Source organism: Procambarus clarkii, chromosome 53 (genome assembly GCF_040958095.1).
Source record: "Procambarus clarkii isolate CNS0578487 chromosome 53, FALCON_Pclarkii_2.0, whole genome shotgun sequence".
Taxonomy (NCBI): domain Eukaryota; kingdom Metazoa; phylum Arthropoda; class Malacostraca; order Decapoda; family Cambaridae; genus Procambarus; species Procambarus clarkii.
In genome coordinates this window covers 22,384,872-22,409,826 of record NC_091202.1, presented here as the reverse complement: position 1 = coordinate 22,409,826, position 24,955 = coordinate 22,384,872, and the positions used below count along the sequence as shown (strand labels likewise).

General features: G+C 40.1%; 1 protein-coding gene across 10 annotated transcripts in view; it reads left to right on the top strand.

The window, feature by feature from the left end:
• Positions 1-24,955, top strand: part of LOC123767081 (INO80 complex subunit D) — a 76,533-nt gene that overhangs the window by 5,217 nt on the left and 46,361 nt on the right. For 3 of the 10 annotated variants that reach the window (XM_069304786.1, XM_069304782.1, XM_069304781.1), the window contains exon 2: positions 2,539-2,631. The exons of 2 other annotated variants lie outside the window; for them this stretch is intronic. Coding sequence is in view for 6 of the 8 variants with exons in the window: in XM_069304782.1 (XP_069160883.1) it covers positions 2,622-2,631 (10 nt within the window). In the remaining 2 variants the exon portion in view is untranslated. Of the gene's footprint in view, positions 1-2,538; positions 2,632-23,814; positions 23,851-24,955 lie in introns of all 10 variants that reach the window. 5 more of the 10 variants (XM_069304778.1, XM_069304777.1, XM_069304780.1 and 2 more) reach the window with 3 other exon arrangements.

The window sequence follows — 24,955 nt, the reverse complement described above, 5'->3', positions numbered from 1 at the left end:
TTCAGAAAACAGGAAGTTCCTTTTGGGAAGATACCAGTGGTGGGGGTGGGGGGGGGGGGATAAGTAGATCTAGTGTTATTGAAAAGTCAACTCTTAACACCATGATATACTCTCCCTCTCTCATTGTTACCCCATTCTTACATACATGCTCTGATATTGATGCTGTTGATGAACCCTCACTCCATAAACCTTTTATCATCTTCCACAAGCACTCGTGATCAACCAAGTCATAAAGTTTTCATACATTTATAAAAGCAGCATTCAACTTTCCTCTGCAAGAAGCTATTCAATAACCATTCTCACATTATAAGTCTGATGTGAATAACCCCACTTCCTTCTTACACTTGACCCGGTTTTGTCTCCGATTCTCTGTGTGCACTGTTGCATGCATTTGCCATTAGGATGCTAAGTAAACTTATCCCCCAATAGGTCCCAAGAGTTTGACTGCTATCCTTTATATATAGGGACGACAATAGCTTTAGTCCAGTCATCAACACTTGCCCTCCTGCCATGTTTACTATCACCTAACCCAGGCATTCTCAACAGAGTGCGATATCAACCTCCTCTAGGGCATACCATTGAAATAATTCTGGCTTGTACATAAGATAAACATAGAGATTTCGTTGACAACTGAAAGGAGATGATTTCTGTCTTTGCTTTTGATGCTGGTTAATAACAATTAAATGCAAAAATGGCACAAAAATACATTTACATATGATTAGAAATAGCCTATTTATCTTTCTTGCAGAAGCCCTAGTTATAATGGTGATGATGATAATAAAAATAATAATAATTTATTTAGGAACAGTACATACATAGTTGCAGCGTTACAGTACAAACATTGTTAGATTTAAAGATAGAGGTAGTACATACAATACCTAAAGCCACTAGTATGCATAGCGTTTCGGGCAAACGCTATGAATAGATAGATACCTTTTTGATATTTGTTCTGTTTTTCAAAATTCTTCTTTTTTTTTTCATTTTTTGTTTTTTTTTTTTCATTTTTTTTTATAAGAAACATGGAGCAGCCTACCTGACAAACACTGAACGAACCTTTTGCTATACAAAAAATGAAAACAAAATTGAACAAATTTGAAGAAAAAAATGTCATAAAGGTTTGTTCAGTGTATGTAATGGCTGCTCCATTATTTAAAACATCGAATATCATATTGATGTTTTTCGGTGGTAGAATGGACTAATTTGATTTCTATTATTGTCAGTGGGGATATTCGTTTTGTATGACGTCCATTTCACATGACGATCACGGCGCCGGAACGGATTAAATTCGTTATTCGAGGGTCTACTGTATTGCTATTCAAAATCCTAGAAGTGAGCATTGTAACATTGAATATGTTTATTCCACACCTAAGTTGTGGTATATTCTCCAGCTCAAATGATTTTCTTTGAATTCTTTTTCTCTCCCTTTTTAAAAAAGTTGGTCAATGAACGAGACCCATAGTGGTACTGTAGTGCATTTTTCCAGACCTTATGCTTAGGGTATTTCCTTGTTCAATCATTTTTTTAAAAGGAACAGAGAGATACACACAGAAATCACAATAGTGTGCTATATCAAATTGTGTGAAACCCCGGCTTGTGCTTCAGAGAAGCTGCAGAATCCTCGTGAGAGCAGTAGCACTCCGGGTTGCAATTCTTTTACCATGTCTTGACGCAGTTGTCTAAGTTGCGTCTGGGATCATCCCGGACTTAGGTTCGAACCCTCATCACGGCCCTTGTGGATTTGTTCATTGAAGAAAGATATATTATGAGAAAATACTGTATTAGTTCAGAAGGGGCTTTGAGTGGTGAATTCAACAATGATGGGTAAACTTATGCTTATCCTAGGCATGTGAAATATGTAAATGAATGTGCCGTTAGTCATTGAACTTGGAGTATTTTGCGTGTCTGTAGGTCGAGCATCTATGTAAATATACACAAGGGACATAAATAGATCACTAAGCCATGTTACTCTTGAGTTTGTTGGATACTGTCTTGATTTTTAGTTAGTTGTAAACAGTGGGTGATAGGTATACAGGTATCTCTTTGGATATGTATATCTTATCTTTACACAGCTCTTGTCCAGTAATTGGAGTTTTCAAGGTAACAACCAACACGATGCCTTTCTCTTCCTCCTCCTCCTTGCTGTAGATGTAAGCCTTGAGGGTGTATTGCTTGTATACAATAGTCGGACATGGTGACAATATGATGACAACTACCATGGTGCCTCTGCATCCCTCCTTCCCTTCTACCAAAATGCAGGCATTGGGAATGTGGAAATACTCCTGAATGAAGAAAAATAAAGTCACGTTATCTTTTTGGCTAATGTATTGATCACTGCATTACAATGCTTTGGAAGTTGTTGTTTCTGCTCAACTTTCCAACATTGCTTCAGCTGAATTACTTGAGATTTTGTACACACACATACCTTGGGGTCATATGTTTTTAATGCTTTGAATGAAAGCCGTGAAAATAATGTATTTATTTTGGCTTTTGTTTTGGCCTTTGTAGCTTTATAGTAATTTTTTTACTTCATTTTTACAGGAGGACGAGGTCTTTGTTAATGGTCATTATCTCAACAAACCAAAAGAATTACGTTAAATTTGGTACAGATATGCCTTAGCATCATGCAGTTTGGTATGTTGTCAGACTTTGTAGCTTCTTTGGTGGCAGTAATGCAAAATTATTTTTCCCATATTATTTGAAGGAGTCATTTCAGTCAGCCTCTCAACAATATTAAAATATTTCACATTTGGTACACATGGCTATGGAATCATTCAATTTATTGTACTCATTGTGCTCTTTTTATATGCGAGGTGAGAGTGATTTTGAAACAAACTGTGAGCAGTAATATGGGGAGTACAGGATACAAGGAATGCAATGTGGGAGTTAGTGTGTCATGTACAGTATCATGGACCGTGTGAGAGGAGACGGAAAAGTGAATGTGGTAGTGGAGAGGAAACTGAATTCTGTAGACAATTAGTGTGACTGAGAAAAGATAAAAGTGGTTAATCAGTTTCAGTATCTGGGGTGTGTTATTAAAAAAAAAAAATAGTGTGGTAGAAGTTGAGAGTTGCACGAGTCAGGGATTGAAAGCAGCTGGTGCAATGCAAGCCTTTGTTAGAAAGTCAAATAGGGAGAAGGCCCGAGGAGTGCTTGAAGGAGTGGTTGTGCTTCTTGTTCTCTTCTGAGGCAAGATAATGGGGTGACACAAATGTGTGAAATTATTTATTGTAAAAATATAGATGGACAGTCTTGAGCAGCATACATGGATACATGGTGCCAAGAGAATATAGTATGAATAAAAATGACGGGGGAAAGATATTGTGGAAATGTCTGTAAATATCAGTGTTGAGTAGAATAGCAAGAGTGGCTATACTCAATGAACCGATGCACTGAAGGAATTGACTCATTACGAGCGTACAGTATTCAGTTAAATTTGAGGGTACATGTAGGAGATGGCATCCAAAAAGATTATTGGGGCAAACATGCTAAGTGAGAGCAAGTTAGAGGAGATTGGATGTAAAAATTTCACAAGATATGGTAAGAGTCAAGGCTGTGTAGTAACATTTTGTGAAGAGCAAGCAACTGTGTTGTTTGAAAGGACAGTACTGTATATGACGGCTTGATGATACATTTACTTAACTGTATGAAGCAGTGAGTGCCGGTGTGGACAATATGCTGGAGTGTGGTGGTGCACATTGTTGTTGTTGTTGTTGATGTGTGATGGATAAGATATGGTGAATAGGTAGGTGTCTCCTTTAAATGCCTATTGCTCTCTTTTCCTATACGGCTTCCAAATTTTCTTTGGTGTAATGCCCTTCACTGCTCCCATGAAAGTGGGAAATGATAATACCACTAATAAAGGGGATGCATTATTTTTAGTACTATATTGTAGTTACATTCCCTGCTGAGATAGCTGGTTCAACTACTATTATTTATTCCCAGAAGGGAAATACTTTATGGTGTCACCTTGTGTATTTTTTTCTGATATTTTCTGATTATTTAAATTCCTGACAGTACCTTGAGAGCATATCTTGGTATAGATTTTTAAGTTTAGTGCTTAGGTATGGTCATACCTCTAAACCATCTTTTGAAGTTGGGTAACGTAGCTTCCTGGTACATTACCGGTACAGTAGTGGTTTTTGTAAAGAATTGTGTTTTTAATTTGAGAGGAAACAGGCTTTTTGTCTCATTGTGTTGCAACAACAATAAATTTTGAGCTTCACACACAAGGAAAGGTTAGGGGCATTAAATATACCAAAACTAGAAGAAGAAAAAGAGGTGATGTGATCATTATGCACAAAGTAATAACAGGAATTGACAAAGAAGAATACTGTACTGTATTTGAAAAGTGCAACGTAAGAACAAGAGGACATAGGTTCAAACTAAAGAAACAAAGCTGACCCCCCCCCCCCCAAAAATGAGAAAGTTCACTTTTGCAAACATAGCGGTAGATGGTTGGAAGTAGTAGTCAAGTGAGACGGTGGTGGAGGCCATATTGGATACTGGCACTTATTTCCCCGAGTGTTGACAATAAAACAACTAAAGTTATTCTTCAGCACTATCTTGCCCTTGTTAGGCTCATTTAGATTATGCAGTTCAGTTTTGGTCACCATTCTATAGAGTGGACATAAATTGACTTAAACATGTACAAAGATGACAAAAAGTTAATCCAAGGAATTAAAAACTTACCTTATGAAAAAGAGATTACAAATTTAATTTACATTGTCTAGACAGATGATGAGTATGAGGTGATATAACAAGAAGTACTGTATCTAAGTGGATATAACAAAGAGAGATGTGAATAAGATTTTAAGTATATTTATGCAAAATGAAATACAGACCTGGATATAAATTGACCATAGTTATAAATCATAAAACAAGATCACTAGGAATAATGGGTAAAGTAGGAAGTTTGACATTTAATTTCCTGTCAAAGAGAATGTAAACTAAATTGAGTTGGAGTGCCCTGAAGGAGTGCAATGTACCTGAGGACACGGCACGTGCACCACTGTTGTGTCTCGTTCTTCTGTCACAAGGATGAGCTTCATATAAAAATCAGCAAGAAAAATACCTCTGTAGAAGACACTGAATAACTACAAGCCAGTGTAAATAAAGTCTTCAACTAGGCAGGTGAAAAGAGCTCGAGTCGTAACAGTGACAAATTTCAGATACTGTACTTAGGTATGATAACAATTAAGAAGTTAAGTGCAATGTGATACAAGACACAAAATGATCCCCTTACTGAAGGAAACAGACATGTAAAGGATCTGGAAATAATGATATCAGATGACTTAACATTTAATGAAGATAGCAAACATATTGTCAGCCATAAATATGATAGTGTGGATTACAAGAATCTTCAAATCCAGGGATTACACAACAATGATCTAGCTATTCAAATCAATTAAGCTTTATCACCTTGATTACTGGCTGGTATTTGCTTCCCCTTTCAAATCAGGAGAGATTTCTGAAACAGAGAATACAAAGAACATAAACAACATGAATAGATTCAGGCACCAAATTATTGGGACTGTTTCCAAGCTCTCAAAATGTACTTTGTAGAAAGGAGACAAGATGTATAAGGTACAAATAAGGTACTGGAAGGCAGGCTTGGGTCTTAATATGCACAACAGAGTAAAATACCAGAGCAAATGACAATTGAAAAAGCTGAATAGAACCAATGAAGGAGACATGCTTTAGACACAGAGAACACTGTTGAACATCTGAGGTCCATGTCTCTTTAATATCCTCTCAACAAATTTAAGAAACATTTCTGGGACAAAAGTGGTGACGCTCATGATTACCTGTTGGAGCAAGTAATCACAAGTTAAGCCTGGCCTCCTTACCTTACCTTGAGATGGTTTTGGGGTTTAGCATCCCCACGGCCCGGTCCTCAATCAGGTCGCCTCATTGCTGGACTGGTCAACTAGGCTGTTCGACGCAGCTGCTCGCAGCCTAACGTATGAGTCACAGCCTGGTTGATTGGGTATCCCTTGGAGGTGCTCATCAAGTTCTCTCTTGAACACTGTGACCGGTCGGCCATTTATACCCCTTATGTGTAGTAGAAGTGTGTTGAACAGTCTCAGGCCTCAGATGTTGATCTGATCTCGGGCCTCAGCCTCAGGCTGCACTTGGGAGAACACCACCTCAGAACCCACTCCAGGTATACTCCATCCACTTTTGTTGTTAAGTAAGGAAAAAAATTAGATGTAGTCTAGTGTTTGCGAGATCTATGAGAAAGGCATCCAAATAGTTCTACCAAAACAAGTAATATAATAAGATCAAGACTGGTTCAATAGAAATTATGAGAGGGGCAGAGAACAAAAGACGACAAAATGGATTCAGTATAGGAAGTGACCAAATTCAGAAACATTGAAGTACTGTACTACAAACAAGAAACCAAGAAAAAACTTCACAGTACTGTAGTGGGAAGAGAGACAAGAAGAATCATTGAAAAGGGCATAGTAGACAAATATAAAACAGGACCTGCTCTATTTTATAAATTCATAAAAAAGCAAATTGTAAGTCAAAGATAAAATCTAAAGCTTTCAAATGGGAGATGACTAGCAGAGACTGAAAAGGAAATGTGTGACACACTAAATAAACGGTTTGAAAGTGTGATCGTGCAGGATGAAATTTTCAGCAAACCGGCCTCAATATTGACTTTCAAATTTTCAAATGTAAATTAGAGTACAGTACTGTATATAATAGTCTAGAGAAGAAATAGAAAACTGCTCAGGAAGCTAGACAGAAATAAAGCAACTGTACCAGATTAAGTCTCGTCTTGGGTACTAAGGGAATGTGTATCTGAGATTAGTGCCTCACTACAGATAATCTTCCAAACATCCTTACAAACAGGAAGCTTAGTTGACAAATGGGAAAAGGCAAACACTGTTTCAGTCTCTATAAATGAAAGCAGGGAAGACCCACTAAACTGTTGACTTACATCATCGACAAGTGAGGTAATATATGCACTAGAACAAATTATTAAAAGCAAATGGACAGAATACCTGGAAAGTAATGACAATATCAGGCTCACAGTTTGGTTTTGTACAGGAAGGTCTCACTCTCACTCTCTCACACTCACTCTCACACGACGACGTGTGAGACACCACGAGGGTTGGGGAGATGGGACACCACGAGCGTAGCTCTCATCCAGTAACTACACTTAGGTAATTACACACACTCACTCTCACTCACTCACTCACTCACTCACTCACTCACTCACTCACTCACTCACTCACTCACTCACTTTTTTATATATATATATATATATATATATATATATATATATATATATATATATATATATATATATATATATATATATATATAAACAGTAATAATTTCTTTGAATGCTCTTTATTTCCTTCTCTGAGGCTATGGATTCCCAGGAATGTGTTGTATCCTAAGTAACTGATTTTAAGTCAGCTATTCATAACTGGAGCAGATTTTCCATAGGCACAATGCTTTAAATGGGAGATTAGTTCTCAAAGTATCAAAAAGCAAGCAAAAATACAAAACCAAAACTCGACCACACCAAGGTGTGTTCAGGGTGCTACCAAAGGACCCACCAGAAAGAAGTGTTTCATTACATTCTACACTGGTGTTCTGGGAGGGCTCCATTGTTGCCTCCTTGTTGTTAACTCATCACAGAGAACAAGAGCTCCACACCGGGCATGGGCATTTTCCCGGTGTGGAGGAAAGGAAGGAAGGAAGGGAACTATCGGGGGAAAAGCACCAAGCCATTAAAACTATATAGCACTTGGAACAGATCAGGATAAGGATTTGGAATGGGACAGGGAGAAGGAATGGTGCCCAACCACTTGAACAGTAGGGGATTGAACGCCGACCTGCATGAAGCGAGACTGTTGCTCCATCATCCAGCCCAAGTAGTTGGAGGAAAGGAGAAGACCAAAAACCCCTAGAGGATGGCACAGGAAATGCTGTGGATTTGTGAAGAGATGAAGTGGAAAATATGCTGAAGGAGCTCAGTAAGAACAAAGCAGCTGGCTCAGATGGCATTTCACCATGGGTTCTGAGAGAATGTGCATCTGAGCTCAGCATTCCACTTCACCTGATCTTTCAGGCATCCCTGTGTACAGGAATCGTAGCAGACGTGTGGAAACAGGCTAACATAGTTCCAATCTACAAAAGTGGCAGCAGGGAAGACCCCCTCAATTATAGACCTGTATCATTGACAAGTGTAATAGTGAAAGTATTGGAAAAACTAATCAAAACTAAATGGGTAGAACACCTGGAGAGAAATGATATAATATCAGACAGACAGTATGGTTTTCGATCTGGAAGATCCTGTGTATCGAATTTACTCAGTTTCTATGATCGAGCCACAGAGATATTACAGGAAAGAGATGGTTGGGTTGACTGCATCTATCTGGACCTAAAAAAGGCTTTTGACAGAGTTCCACATAAGAGGTTGTTCTGGAAACTGGAAAATATTGGAGGGGTGACAGGTAAGCTTCTAACATGAATGAAAAATTTTCTGACTGATAGAAAAATGAGGGCAGTAATCAGAGGCAATGTATTGGACTGGAGAAATGTCACAAGTGGAGTACCACAGGGTTCAGTTCTTGCACCAGTGATGTTTATTGTCTATATAAATGATCTACCAGTTGGTATACAGAATTATATGAACATGTTTGCTGATGATGCTAAGATAATAGGAAGGATAAGAAATTTAGATGATTGTCATGCCCTTCAAGAAGACCTGGACAAAATAAGTATATGGAGCACCACTTGGCAAATGGAATTTAATGTTAATAAATGTCATGTTATGGAATGTGGAATAGGAGAACATAGACCCCACACAACCTATATATTATGTGAGAAATCTTTAAAGAATTCTGATAAAGAAAGAGATCTAGGGGTGGTTCTAGATAGAAAACTATCACCTGAGGACCACATAAAGAATATTGTGCAAGGAGCCTATGCTATGCTTTCTAACTTCAGAATTGCTTTTAAATACATGGATGGCGATATACTAAAGAAATTGTTCATGACTTTTGTTAGGCCAAAGCTAGAATATGCAGCTGTTGTGTGGTTCCCATATCTTAAGAAGCACATGAACAAACTGGAAAAGGTGCAAAGACATGCTACTAAGTCGCTCCCAGAACTGAAGGGCAAGAGCTACGAGGAGAGGTTAGAAGCATTAAATATGCCAAAACTAGAAGAGAGAAGAAAAAGAGGTGATATGATCACTACGTACAAAATATTAACAGGAATTGATAAAATCGACAGGGAAGATTTCCTGAGACCTGGAACTTCAAGAACAAGAGTTCATAGATTTAAACTAGCTAAACACAGATGCCGAAGAAATATAAGAAAATTCACCTTCGCAAATAGAGTGGTAGACGGTTGGAACAAGTTAAGTGAGAAGGTGGTGGAGGCCAAGACCGTCAGTAGTTTCAAAGCGTTATATGACAAAGAGTGCTGGGAAGATGGGACACCACAAGTGTAGCTCTCATCCTGTAACTACACTTAGGTACTTGCAGGAGCAGGTGGGAACTGACCGAAGCCACACAGATACTGGGAACTAACGAGTTTCCAGTATCGTGTTGGAATGACAGGACAACCTGTGGACACAGCATAAAAATACCAGCAGACAAAAATGCAAACCTCCAAACCAGTACGTAGAAACAATGCACACAGAAAAATTAGGGACCATCAATAACAAGAAGGGACAAATGAAATGAATGTCAAATGTCAAAATGAATGTCATTTGACATTTGAATGTCAAATGAATGTCTACACCACTGCTGGGGCAAGAAACACTAGCAACAGACCCACATGTCTTAACTTATTAACTGACTTATGCCCAGAACCACAGCCAAGCCAACAGAAAACCCCCACTGCAGCCAACAAACCCAGCCCAGAAACACCTGGACATGGGAAAAAAGGTACAAAAATCTTCAATCTAAGAAAGGCTAGCCGAGTGGAAATTGACCCGAAGCTATCCATCCAGGGAGTGGCATGAGGACAGAGGACAAACCCCTGGACCAAGTGGACACTTAGAATGAAACTTAGAAATCACTCCACATAGAAAAGAAACCACTGACCAGACATATGCTGCCTAGGGAATAGAACTACTCCCAGAACCCCATCTAGCAGGTATGAGTTTCTTGAGATACTGGATATCCTCCATGGACCCCTGGTAGGGCATTTATGTCCTAAAGGACACTGAGACGGGAAAGCAAAGCAGGAGCAAGGAGCCCAACAAAAAGTGAGGAAATTGCAAGGTGAACCACAGAACAGAGAACTCACTGCCTGCCAGAAAAAGAAACAGAGTGCCCTCCCAGAGAAAACATGAGGAACACAGGGCACAAGATCTGCCTCTGCAGGTGAAAGAGTGAAAAACATCCTAAGGGAAGATCATAACTGGCAAAGCAGCACCGGAGCCCTGCTGCAAACCCTGCAAGGTGAAGGCAAACAGAGAACTGAGAGATCTTGAAGCTAACAAGCCCAAACAAAATAAATAAACAAAATAAAACAGATTGAGAACCCTGTACCCAACACAACCTCTTAGGTATAAATCAAGAAACCAAGAACATAGGAAAGTGGTGGAAGAAGGTAGCCAAGGTAAATAAGGTAGTATGCACAAATAAGCTATAACTATAGTGGAAGGCAAACTGAGGAATAAACAAGCTAAACTGCAATACCATAGTATGCCACTCCACCCGACCAGGCAGTGAAAGGAGAGAGAGAGGTCAAGAAGGAACTGGAACCTGTAAACAAAGGTTCCCCCACCACCACAAAAATTAGCATGGAGTGACTGAGTCCAAGAGTAAAAGGGGAACCCAAACTGGACAGAACCTCGCAAGAAAAGGAAAGGAACCAACTGAAGTGCTCTGCATATAAGCAGCTGTACAGAAGAAGTAAATCATGTACCATAAGATTGATGTACCACATCATGCCTGAAAATTAAAACCAAAAGAAGCAGGAGCATGAGCACAACAGAAGGAACCAATATGACCCCGCATAACTGGTCAATCAACCTAGAACTCTCCAAACAGATGTAGGGAAAAGGAAAGGGTCCCTTAAACCAGATTCTCATCTATAGATTCCTACAACAAAAAATAATATGGGTAGCAAAAATGACAGGAAGCCATTTCTGCTAAAACCAAACATGTTACAAGTCCTGCATCATCTCTGTTAAAACTGCATGTAAAAAACAAAGGACACATTCTGGTAAGCATGCTCAAAATGGATATAAATTGTGAGAGAACAGTAATATACAGAGTATACAGAGTTAGGGAAGACCTTGTTTGCTCGGAGCCCCTTAACTGTACAAATGAGATTGTAGGTTATCTTGAGATGATTTCGGGGCTTTTAGTATCCCCGCGGCCCAGTCCTCGACCAGGCCTCCACCCCCAGGAAGCAGCCCGTGACAGCTGACTAACACCCAGGTACCTATTTTACTGCTAGGTAACAGGGGCATAGGGTGAAAGAAACTCTGCCCATTGTTTCTCGCCGGCGCCCGGGACCACAGGATCACAAGTCCAGCGTACTGTTCGCTCGGCCGACCGGCTCCCTTACTGGGAGGTACTGGGAGTAAAAATAGAGAAAATAAACTTAGTTATTATTCTAATATGCAAACTGCCAGATACAATGGATGAGGAATTCACAGAACAGATAAACAAAATAGAGAATAACTGTGATAATTTGGCAAACCCTTTACCTGATAGTATTTTCCTAGGTGACCTCAACCTGCCAAGTCTAAGATGGAGAATGGCAAACAATAATCTAGGAAATCTAGCTGGACATAACCAACCACAGATTAAAGAACTACTTAGATTCTGTGACACATTTTCACTTTTCACCAGCAGATATTGGAGTCAACTAGGAACGAAAATATTCTGGTCTTCACAAACAATGAAGACATAATCAGGGACATTATGATAGATACCACATACTCAGATCACAAGCTCATTAAAGTGAAAATTCTACCATCAATACTCAGAATAGACCTAAAACAATGATCAAGCGAGAGGGATTATTCAGTAAATTCAATTTTAATAAAAGGATAGACTGGGAGAAAATAAACAGGGAACTTACATTCAATGGGACACTGCTCTAAGTAATGTAAATCCTACACAAGTAATAGAAAAACTGTCTTCTGAAGCATATAGAGTCTGTCTGAAACATGTTCTCTTGAGGAAAGCCAGAAAGAGGTCCAATGTAGAAAGAGAACGCAGATGACACTACAAAAGAAAGAAAAGAATAACGTAAATGCTTAAGCAGACACGACTTTGCATACAAAGAAGGAATTATTTAATCAGGGAGACTGAAGCATTCATATCAAATTGAAGAAAGGCAACTAGAACAGAAAGCATTTCAAGAAATAAAGAAAACCCAAAATATTTCTTCACATATGCTAAATCAAAAGCAAAAACCACTGCTAGTATTGGACCTATTCGTACGAGTTAAGGTTCATACACTGAGGATGACAAAGAAATTAGTCAAATCCTAAAAAAGCTGTATGAAGACATGTTTAGCGCTCCAATAAACAGCATGAAAGTGGCCTAACCCCTGTAAATATAACTGATATCAACACAAGTGTGGCAGAGTTTGAAAGAGAAATTGATAACCTGCCCATGCATTCAACCCTGGGTCCAGACTCATGGAATTCAATATTTATGAAGAAATGCAAAGTGCCAGTAGCACAGGTACTCAGTATAGTGTGGAGGAAGAGCTTGAACACGGGTGAGATACCAGATACACTTAAATCAGCAGACATAGCCCCTCTACACAAGGGAGGGAGCAAAGCATTGGCAAAGAATTATAGACCAGTTGCACTGATATCCCACAATAAAATTATTGGAGAGAGTGATAAGGAGTCAGGTCACCAGTTTCATGGAGACTAATGACCTTCATAACCCAGGCCAACATGGATTTAGAGTGGGATGATCGTGCCTCTCACAGCTACTTGACCCCTCTGACAAAATCACTGAGGCATTGGAGGAAAAACAGAATGCAGATGTGGCATACACGGATTTTGCAAAAGCATTCGATAAATGTGACCATGGAGTGATAGCACACAAAACGAGGTCAATGGGAATAACTGGTAAAGTAGGACGGTGGATGCTCAATTTTCTGTCGAACAGAACACAAAGAGTAATAGTCAACCATATAAGATCAAGTTCAAGTGCAGTTAAAAGCTCTGTATATCAGGGTACAATCCTTGCACCACTGCTTTTCCTTATTCTTGTATCAGATATAGAGAAAAATACTACAAGTCACAGTTTCATATCATACTTTGCAGATGATACAAAAAACAGCATGAAAATTACCTTTATTCCAGGTACAGTACTCGAGTACGATAAAAATGAGGATATTAAACATAATACAGAGTACAAAACACAATCAGATATGTCCATAGTGGGAAAGCAGCATGTCAAGGATATGGGAATAATGATGTCTGACAACCTAACATTTAGGGAACATAACCAAGCAAATACTGTGTCAGCCAGAAAATGATAGGATGGATTACGAGAACTTTCAAATCCAGGGATCCCATCACAATAGTTGTACTATCCAAATCACTTATGCTGTCCCGTCTTGAGTACTGCTCAGTACTCACTTCCCACTTCAGAATGGGAGAGATTGCTGAAATAGAGGGAGATCAGAGGACATATACAGCATACAGACACAATAAAGCACTTAAATTATTGAGATCGTCTCAGAGCTCTCCCAGAAAGGAGATGAGAGAGATCTAATAATATACACGTGAAAAATACTGGAGGGCCAGGTCCCAAATCTACACAGTAAAATAACAACTTACTGGAGTGATATGGAAGAAAATGCAGAATACAACCAGTGAAGAGCAGGGGTGCCATTAGCACAATCAGAGAACACAGTATATACATCAGAGGTCCAAGGTTGTTCAACAGCATCCAAGCGAGTATAAGAAATATTGCTGGAACAACTGTGGACATCTTAAAGAGAAAACTAGATAGTTTTCTTCAAGAAGTACCGAACCAACAGGGCTGTGGTGGATATGTGGGCCTGCAGGCCGCTCCAAGCGGACCTTGGAGTGGCCTTGCGAGAGCTTGGTCCACCAGGTCCACAGCCTGGTGGACCAAGCTCTCACAAGTCAAGCCTGGCCTTGGGCCGGGCCTAGGGAATAGAACTACTCCCAGAACCCCATCTAGCAGGTATGAGTTTCTTGAGACACTGGATATCCTCCATGGACCCCTGGTAGGGCATTAATGTCCTAAAGGAACACAAAGGAAACTAATGAGGGGGCAGTGCCTTAAAAAATGCATTATAAGGAGATTGCCACCACCAAAAACCCCCTAGCTTAGACACGCAGCTAGGTGAGATACCCAAACCAGTCAGGAATCCAAAGGGAAAACCCTAAAACTAGCATCTTGAGTTTATCTTGAGATGATTTCGGGGCTTAGTGTCCCCACGGCCCGTCCTCGACCAGGCCTCCACCCCCAGGAAGCGCCCGTAGCAGCTGTCTAACTCCCAGGTACCTATTTACTGCTAGGTAACAGGGGCATCAGGGTGAAAGAAACATTTTGCCCATTTGTCTCCGCCTCCACCGGGGATCGAACCCGGAACTTCTGGACTACGAATCCTAAGTGCTATCCACCCAGCTGTCAGGCGCTCATGACGCGAGAACACCCCAACAAAAACAAGCAGAACCTGGAAAAAATGTTGAAGGGGCCAAGGCCAATTACACCAAGAAGCTGCCCAAAAATCCCAAGGAAAAGCTGAAGGTCAAGCAAGAGCAAAACAAAGTAGAACATGATAAAAGCACACTGCTAAGTTTGAAGGACCCATGTGAGAATGGAAGACAGAATGACGACCCTTTTGAAAACAGAAGGAAAACTGAACTGCCAGTGTTTGGCCTATTTGCAATGGCCAAACGACCTCGCAGAGGAGAGACCCATCTCAGACTGACGATGTCAAAAGAAAAAAGGGACGAGAACTGAAGGCAAACAACTTCCTCCCTCCCCAGGCCAGGAAAGAAACCTAAAAGGCTCCCAGCATTGAGGGACCAAGAAGGCAATTGAGGCCAAACTCTTACTGCATAAACAACGTCAAGGGGCAAACTACTAGAAGAACACTGTTCCAGCTGGAAAAGGCGAGGACCAACAAAATTCAGGAAAACCACCTAGTGGGTGTTGGAATCCAGGCCTATCAACGTCTGAAGGGTTATAAGGCCACTGCACTTACAGATACTTAAAAGGGGGGGTAAAAAAAACTTTCACCAAAATCTGGAACATGTACAGAAAAGTGTTTGTACTAGAAAGGAAGATTTACAAAATGGGATTATCCTAAGATAATGGGGTAAATATAAAATACACAAGGCCATAAAACAGAAGCCCATACAGAGGGAACACAAAGCAAAAAAAAAAAAAAAAATGCAGAAAGTCAGAACAACAAAGTGTGGAAAGGGATCCCTTTAGACTCTCCATGGACCCCATACCCAGCTCCGGAACTCCTAAGACACAAAGACTTCAGGACAGCCAAGTTCCATGCCAGATGCTTTGTAGAAAGAAAAGCATCTTCCCGGAGGAAAAAACTGAGCATCAAACTACACTTCCCTGAAAAAAACAGAGCAATGGAACACTAGTGAGAAACAGCAGCTCAATTACCTCCTCTAACAAACATGGAAGGAGCAGCTCCCGGGAAGGTCTAACAACACTTCAAAAATATTAGGTTCAATTTCTGAAAACTGTAGAGGCAGCAGAGCCATTGCAAAGAAAACTGGAAGGAAACTAAAAACACCAGCTGCTCCAACTCGAATCATAATACTTAACATAATCATAACATAATGGTCGACCTGGAGTTTTCAGAAAGATGACATAGCTGACAAAGCTGATTACGGGCTATTCATGCCCATGCCACCTCTTGGGTGGCTAAATCTTCATCAATCGACAAAGCTGCACTAAAAGCACAGGAATCGCAGACCTGGAAAGCGGCAGCTGTCTGATGTACCTCATCCTGGAACAAGCACAATACACATTCCACATAACCTAGGTAAGGACAGCTACCTAGGTAAGGTTACAGGCTTTTTTTAAGACTTGCAAGGGCCTGTGCAAATTGGTTTGCATGGAGCTATCTAGTATGTAGCAACAGGGAGACACAGACAGAGCTCTTCTGGAAAGATTCTGGAATGTTTGCTCCCGGGATGGAGAGGGGAAAGCTGGAGGAGGAATGTGGAACTTCTCTTAAGGACGGGGAAACCCTACCCGCCCTGGATGGGACTGAATAAAAACATAACTGCAGTGATACACGTCGCAGGCTTCAATTACACACGTAAGCAGCTAGTGGAGGTACTGAATGAAATGACCTAAAAATCACCAAACATGGCCAAGGCATTCTGACCCTCACCAATGGTGAGAGTTACTGGGGTGGATAGTACATACCAGTCCACATCCGAGACTGGTGAGTGGTTTACTTAGTTTACTTCACTTACTTGGCTTTTTAAAGCCAAGCAGGAAACCCAGGCACAGGAATTGCTTGTTGAGAACCCACACATAATGCAACTTAATAATGTGCAGCCGCACGAGATGTGAGCATAGTGCCTTAAGATCAAGCATGTGTAAATCTCTGCATTTCCAACCAAAGAAGAAAATCCTCAATAAGCACCCAACTACCAAGTCTCAAAGAGGAGTCAAAAACTCATGCACTACCTAAGTGAGGCCTTCCTCCCAAAGGAGGTGTTCTCTTGGATATTGGCACCTAAACCCACCAGAGTATGTAACTGTCAGGACAAGGGCATTGCTAGTAAGCATTTAATACTTTCGCATGCCTGCCGGGCGACCAGCTGCGCACCTCAAGGTAGGCCGAGCGTTGGCTGTGAGCACACAAACCACACTCAAATGTTTATAATCTTTTCAGCTTTCTCACCTAAATTTTCGGGATACGTCATTCATTTTGGTAACAAATTCTTCCCAATATCACAGTGCGCATTTTTATAACCAGTCCTATAATATTTGGACAATAAATGAAATTTGTACAAAATTATTAATCCGCGCAGTATGCCGAGCGTTGGCTGTGAACGCACAAATCACACTCAAATGTTTATACTGTACTCTTCTCGGCTTTCTCACTTCCATTTTTAGTGTGGTATTCATTGTGGTATCAAATTGTTAGCAATATCAAGGTGTGCATGTTAAAATCATTCCTATAATATGCAGACAATAAATAGAATTTTTACAAATTTATTAATTGATGATGGCGTTACCGTCATCAGGGCCTCTGCGTATTTTTGTTTTATGACGTCGAGACAGTCATCAGAACACGAAAGTGTTAAGGAAGGCAACTCTAGGCATATTGAACTCCACATAAATTGTTTCTAAAAGTCCACACAACAAGGAAGGTGATAAACTACACAGACATGAAGTAGTTATACATAAAATGGAACACTACACAAGCAAATTGGTCCCCCACAGTACAGTGTCTTAAGGATTGCCTCCACTTGTCTGAAAACTCAGACTTGAAGTGCCAAAATTTAAATCAGAGTTCACCAGGATTAAGACTGGAAAAAGCATGGAGTTCGGCAGCTGTGGCTTTAGCTGGAAAGAGAATGGGGTTGCCTTCTGGGTGCCAATTTTCTGTGTTTATTTTAAAGTTTACTTACCGTGTACTGTACTATTTTATTTAGGGAAAATTTTTCACTTTTGTCTTTCTTGAAATAATTTTCTTATTTTATCTTGCTGTTTGTTTTCATTCATCGTACTTTTCTGGTGGCCTATTCCTTTGGTTAGAGTTGTCTTGAAGCTTCTGCTCTTTGCACCTCTGTGAGAGGACTAGGTTTTGGCCTCTGGTCTCCAGTAGATTTTTTTTTTTTTTTTTTTTTTAGACTCTTAAGGGCCTGGTGCGAATTGGCTTGCGTGGAGCTATCTAGTATGTAGCAACAGGGAGCCACAGACAGGCTTTTCTGGAAAGATACACCTGCAGAGGTCTGAAAAGTTTCACAGAGCCTGAAGAATGAGGCCCCTATACCACCCTATGTATCAAAATTATACCGAAATGGGCGAGGCTGTGTGAGGGAGTGTTTGATGTGCCTCAAATGTAGACTGCATTGAAGACTAAATTCCAAGAAGCCAGAAACCAGTTTATTCTCAAGAGTCCATTCCCTCAAGGGATGGGAATACATTGAACAATCCTGTTGGGACAATAGACCTCCAGGGTAAGATGAAATCTTACATCTTCACCAAATGAAGATGGAGGGCAGTGCCTTATGGGAAGCAGACGCTCTGTAGTGTCATCCAGATCACTGCAAACTCCTGCACCATCTTGCACATCTTCCACAGGCAAGAAGACCGCTATCTCTGACCAGCACGACGAGAATGAGAGGTGAATGTAAAGCCAACTGTGAACAGCTAGAGCATCTGAGGAAAAAAAAAAAAAAAAAGAGTACAGTACCATGAAATTGAACTCTGAAAGAGGAAAATGATGACTAATAAGATCAACCATGTGTAAAACAAGGTGCACACCACACAATCCTCATTTTGATAAAAGATGCTCACTGAAATAAGCACTATAGTGTCTTAAGCCACACACGACCCATAGAGTAAACTATACAGGTAAAGTTTGGGTGTTCAAGAGGCACACAACATCCTGGCGAGAAGCCAGTGACTCCCCAACACCAGCTGTAGACAACAAACCAGCTGCAGTTGAGTTGACTGTGGGAGGGGGAGAGAGAGGGAGGCAATCCTAGTATTCCAGAACAGCTTCAACTAAGAAGCTAATGTGATCTTGCTGGGAAGGGACTAGATCTCTGGTCAGCAGACAAGTCACACGACTGGGAACCCCAAAACCAATCAAACTCTTATCCATAGAAGACGAAGATGTTGAAGGACCACATGGTTAGTCGGGTGAAAGACTCTGGAAGCCAGGTTCAGACTAAATGGCAGGGGTCCAAAAGTGGCAAGAGAGCTGACCCACTCTGATTCCCAGCAAATTCCTGAATCCCAGGTGGATGGGGACATGCCAATAGGCATCTTGAAGATCCAGGAAAACGTGCCAAGAGTCACTTTAAATGAAATGGCGACTCATCCTCCTGAAACGATAGTACATACAGTAACAAGTTGGTGGAAAGTCCTAATACTGTATGTAGTGATGGACCCCCAAAAGTTCACTTTTGAACTTTTAATTTTATAGAGTCCAGAAAAAATTAACCAAAAACCAAATTTAAGCATTCCCATGTCTAGTATAACAGATATGTATACGGTGCAACCTCATTTCGGCAAACCATATGGGACCAACCCCAGTTCGTTGTGGTGATGGATTCGTTACAAGAGGTTATGCCTCCATGAGGCATTTGCATCAGTATCTTTTTTTTTGTACACAATAAAAATGCATTATCATATTATATACTGTACCTATATATTACTACTCTACTAAAACATACTGTTATACAGGGGTACCTCAGTTTACGAATTTAATCCATTCCCAGAGATGGCTCATAACTCGAAAATTCGTAAACCAAAGCGAATTTCCACATAAAAAATAATGGAAAATTAATTAATCCGTTCCAGACTCCCCCAAAAATTAACTTCAAAGTAAATTTTATACCTAATTCACCCAAATCTTCAGTACATAAGTATGTGCAAGTTATTCCTTACCTTTACTGATAACTCCTGTTGGCGTATGGAAGACGGTGAGGAGAAGGAGAGGTGTTACTGTTTGGAAGGGGCCTTCCATTATAACATCAGGCAGTGATGACTTCTCTGGGGAGCACGTTTTGCCTGCATATGCATATGTGCACTATGCATGTCACTAGGACCTGCTTGTGGCTCACTGCTTGTTTGTCTTACTAAGAATTTGTCTAAAGACACTTATTTTTCCTTACATTTTAACACTTATCTGTAGTAAGACATCACATGGTCATTTAAAAGGTCAGTGCAACGGCCTGCTACAGCTTTATCTGGGCGAGTTTTTTCAACAAAACTTTGCAATTCTTCCCATACTTCACACATTTTCTTAATGAGAAAGGGACAGCCTCTACTGCTTCTACTCTCAACTATTTTCTTAGGTTGAACCTTACCACTGACTTTCTTGGGACCCATGGCAAGATATATAATAATTACTTTCATGTTCAAATACCCAAAAATCCGAAAAACACTGAAATTCTTTACAAAGAATTCGGGCGCGAGTGTCACTAGGTGGGAGCCACTGGTAAACTGAGGCGTAATCGCCGTGCCACCATGCTCTAGGTCGGCCCATACGCGTATTAACAAACTCGTTTCCTGAGGCAAAGTTCGTAACACGATTCAAATTTTCTGAAAAATTGGGCTCGTAGCCCGAAAAGTTCGTAAAGAGGGGGCATTTGTAAGCCGAGGTACCACTATAGTTTTATTTACCTTATTGTTGAAGTACTGTATGTCCATCTTGAATTCTCAGAGTTGTGAATACAGTACAGTAAATAATTGCAGTATTGTATTATGCAGTTAGCACTGTATTGATTATTTAGTTTTGCTGTATGTTGAGTACTACAATACAGTTTATGAAAACTATTGTATACTAAAATTACTGCAACTTTAATTTTAACACTATGTACTGTACTTGACCCTTAGACCTCGCATATTACCGTGCATATTGGGGGCCTGGTAGCGAAAAATATTCAAATTATGTAAAAATAACTTAATAATGTTAAACAAATCTCCAACTTATTGGCATCAGTGTCGGGAAACTTTCATAAAAATATTTTCAGGAATTGATTTTAGACGATTTTTTTTTAAATAATAACGTTTTGTTGATAAGGAGAACAGCTCCTAATAACTGGAACTGAAGGATTATGCAGAAATAGAGAGATACAAGCACCTGTCCGATGCTCAATGAAGAAGAATAGTAATAAGAAGTGTCCACAAAGTGGACATGCAGCTGGTGCCTTTATAGGGAAGCCGGTCGGCCGAGCAGACAGCACGCTGGACTTGTGATCCTGTGGTCCCGGGTTCGATCCCAGGCGCAGGCGAGAAACAATGGGCAGAGTTTCTTTCACCCTATGCCCCTGTTAATTAGCAGTAAAATAGGTACCTGGGTATTAGTCAGCTGTCACGAGCTGCTTCCTGGGGATGGAGGCCTGGTTGAGGACCGGGCCTCGGGGACACTAAAAGCCCCGAAATCATCTCAAGATAACCATCTCAAGATAGCATTGCTGAGTAATACATAATAACACAAATAATAATGAATAACTACTGTACAGTATGTTAATATGCTCTATTTTGTTATATATTGTATAAATACATTGTCCAATGTTAATATATGTTACTTTCATCAATGTCCCAAAAATATTATTTTTTAAGAGAAATTTCTCAGATGGGTGGCTATTTGGCAGGGCGGGTGGGGTGGGTGGATTTGGGCAGGCGGATGGGCGAGCGGTGTGGGTGGGCAGCTATTTGGGGCAGGGTGGTTGGCTATTTGGGTGGGCAGTGTGGGTGGGTGGATTTGGGCAGGCAGGTGGGTGGCTATTTGGGTGGGCAGAGTGGGTGGGTTTGGGCGGCTATTTTGGGCAGGGTGGGTGGATTTGGGCAGGAGGATGGGCAGCTATTTAGGCTGGCTGTGTGAGTGGACGGCTATTTGGGTGGGGTGGGTGGATTTGAGCAGGCAGATGGGTGGGCATTGTAGGTGGGCGGCTATTTTGGCGGGCGGTGTGACTGGGTGGCGATTTGGACAGGGTGGGTGGATTTGGGCTTGGAGATGGGTGGCTATTTTGGCGGGCGGTGTGACTGGGCGGCTATTCGGACAGGGTGGGTGGATTTGGGCATGGAGATGGGTGGCTATTTGGGCAGGTTTTTGGGCAGGCAGATGGGCTTCTAACACTGAGGAACTAAGTTTAAACACCCTACAGTAGACTGAAGTTTAACCACTGCTGCTCTGCCTTAACCCTGAAAGGACTCAACATAAGGGGCTGGAACCGAAAAAAATTGAATTATGTGAAAATTACTTATCAATGTTAAACAACTCTCCAACTTCCTGGCTTCAGCATCGTGAAAGTTTCATCAAAATTTTTTCAGAAATTGATTTTAGCCAAATTTTTTTTTTAAAAGAAGAACGTTTTGTTATGGAAAACAGCTCCTACTAACTGGAACTGATGGATAATGCAATAATAGAGAGATACAAGCACCTGTCCGACGCACAAAGAAGAAGAATAGTAGTAAGAAGTGTCCACAAAGTGGATATACAGTTGGTGCCTTTATAACATTGCTGAGTAATACATAATACCACAAATAATAATGAGTATGTATGGTATTATGCTGTATTTTGTTATACAGTATATCATATAAATACATTGCCCAATGTTAATATCTGTTACTTTTACCAATGTCCCCAAAAAATATTTTTTAAGGGAAATATATTTATATTTTTTTATTTTTATTTTCTCCTTTGTTTATTATGTGATTTTGTTGTAACCTCTACATGGTGAAGAATCTGTGATTTTGTTGTAACCTCTACATGGTGAAGAATCTGTGATTTTGTTGTAACCTCTACATGGTGAAGAATCTGTGATTTTGTTGTAACCTCTACATGGTGAAGAATCTGTGATTTTGTTGTAACCTCTACATGGTGAAGAATCTGTGATTTTGTTGTAACCTCTACATCGTGAAGAATCTGTGATTTTGTTGTAACCTCTACATGGTGAAGAATCCATACGCATCCTTAACTATGTCAACATAAAATAACATTGTCAACAAATAAATCGATCACAAATGGCAGAATCATTTGCATCATTTGTTCTGAACCATCAGAACAACTTTGAATATTTTTTTGGCTGATTTTTTTCACAAATTTCAAACAGTTTTCTTTGTCTCTTTAGGTTGTTTTGATGATTAGAGCTTTTTCACATATATAAAGAATACCCTAAATATATCCCCTAAATCATTATAGTTATTATAATTATCCCTATATTTTTTTGGGGGGTTATTTTCTCCTGACTTCATTTCAACACATTAATCTACAACTTTTACATATTTGAGTATGAATGCTAATAAATGTTTATTAAAACATAAACAGTAATGAATTAGAACTACCTTATTCATTTGCGATAACTTCAACTTCAATTATGTCTAAAACTAGAGTTTCATCTGTATTAAGCATAAAAAAAGGTCCAGTTTCTTACCAATTCTCACCATATTTGCATATATTGTGCACAGCTGTCTGTTCTACAATCCCTATAGAATGAATTTTTCATAAATCCTAAAAGTTTGGAGTTATAAACTTTTTTGTCTAAATTTGGAGCTTTCAAATGCCATACCTTACCTTGAGGTTACCTTGAGGAGCTTCCGGGGCTTAGCGTCCCCGCGGCCCGGTCGTCGACCAGGCCACTGCGTCGACCAGGCCTCCTGCCATATTGACAATTTTTTTTTACAGTAGTCTATACTGAAAACCTGTACTGTATTATAAATCTATGAAAATGAAGATCATATGCTATTCTAAGAGCGTAATAGCACCAAATGAACAATTGGTGATATTTTATATTTTTTCATCTGATTTCAGAATCTGAAGTTTTCAATACAGTAATTCATTTGAAAATTATTTTTGATGTTCTTGTTTTTTCAAGTTACATTGGTGATCCTTTAGACAAAGTTGGAGCATTTTACTAGTAGATTATGCACAAAATATTAAAGTGTTTGATAAAGTTTGAGAAACTGTGTACCATGTCCATACATGCATATATGTATTGCACCGTTTAAGGGTTAAAATAGGACAAATCCGTGGTGCGCAGAATATAAATTGTTCACAAAAATTGTTGTGTTCTTCCAAAAGTGTTAAATACCCTTCCCTGATCACATATATGCAGAAAAAAATTAACAAATGTACTTACTTTGGCCGCAGTGGTGTCCGGAATATGTCGTGTGACGTCACGGCTCGGTGAGCCCCCATGCCGTAGACTCCTAGAGGCAGTCGCGCGCCAGCTTCAACAAGCGCGAGTTGCCACAAATATTTTTTTGTTAATTTTTCCACACAATTACAAATGAATTTATAATTTTTTTTTTTTTTGGCTAATCTTATGTATATTGAACACGTTTACAATATTCAGGCAGTAGAACATCGGTACTGTTCCGAGACACTGTGTTACATGTATCACAAATATGTTCACAAACATTGTTGATATATTCTATATTTCATGTTCAAATATGTACATTTATAACTTATTTACACACTGTACACTATCACACACTATATACATTCCCTATCAACACACTTAGAACTGTGCGAGTGTGTGATAATCAGCGAAGCAGTCAACGAGGCATAGGGGAACTTTGCACTCAATGAACCGGGTGCAGATGCATCTTCTCTTGCGTCCCCTACGTTGCGCGTTCTTGCAAACAAAGCAGGCACATTTACCCTTGTCCTGTGATCTTGTGCCTAGCATATAACCAAGCTTGTGTACAGCAAGGTGGTCTTTACTTCTGAGTTTGTCAGTAACTGCGTGAGGCATTGTTGCTGGCACCCCCACGTGTTGCAACACAACCTTCCACTCCATACTTCATGAGAAGTTGTGACACTAAAGCAACACTGAATGTACATATTGAGGGTCACTTGCCAGATTTCGCAAGATACAAGTTGAAACAGTTCAGCACTGCAACGTCAATGAGGTGGAAAAAGAATTTCTTCGTCCACTTCACAGATTTTTGCACGATATCAACGGCACCAATCATCATGTCACATTTATCAACTAGCCGGATATTTACATTGCAGTCAATGACACAATTAGGTTTATATATTGGGAACCGTGTTGTAAAGTTCACTTTGTTACTGTCCAACATGGCACTGGTGTGAATAGTTGTCAACATATTCACCTCGTGTCTGTCCATCCAGCGACCACTCTGGCTGGTGTTTGGTTAATATGGTTCACTTGTTGTGTGGACCAGTCGAGCTGGTGTTTGGTTAATATGGTTCACTTATTGTGCGGACCACTCTGGCTGGTGCTTGGTTAATATGGTTCACTTATTGTGTGGACCACTCTGGCTGG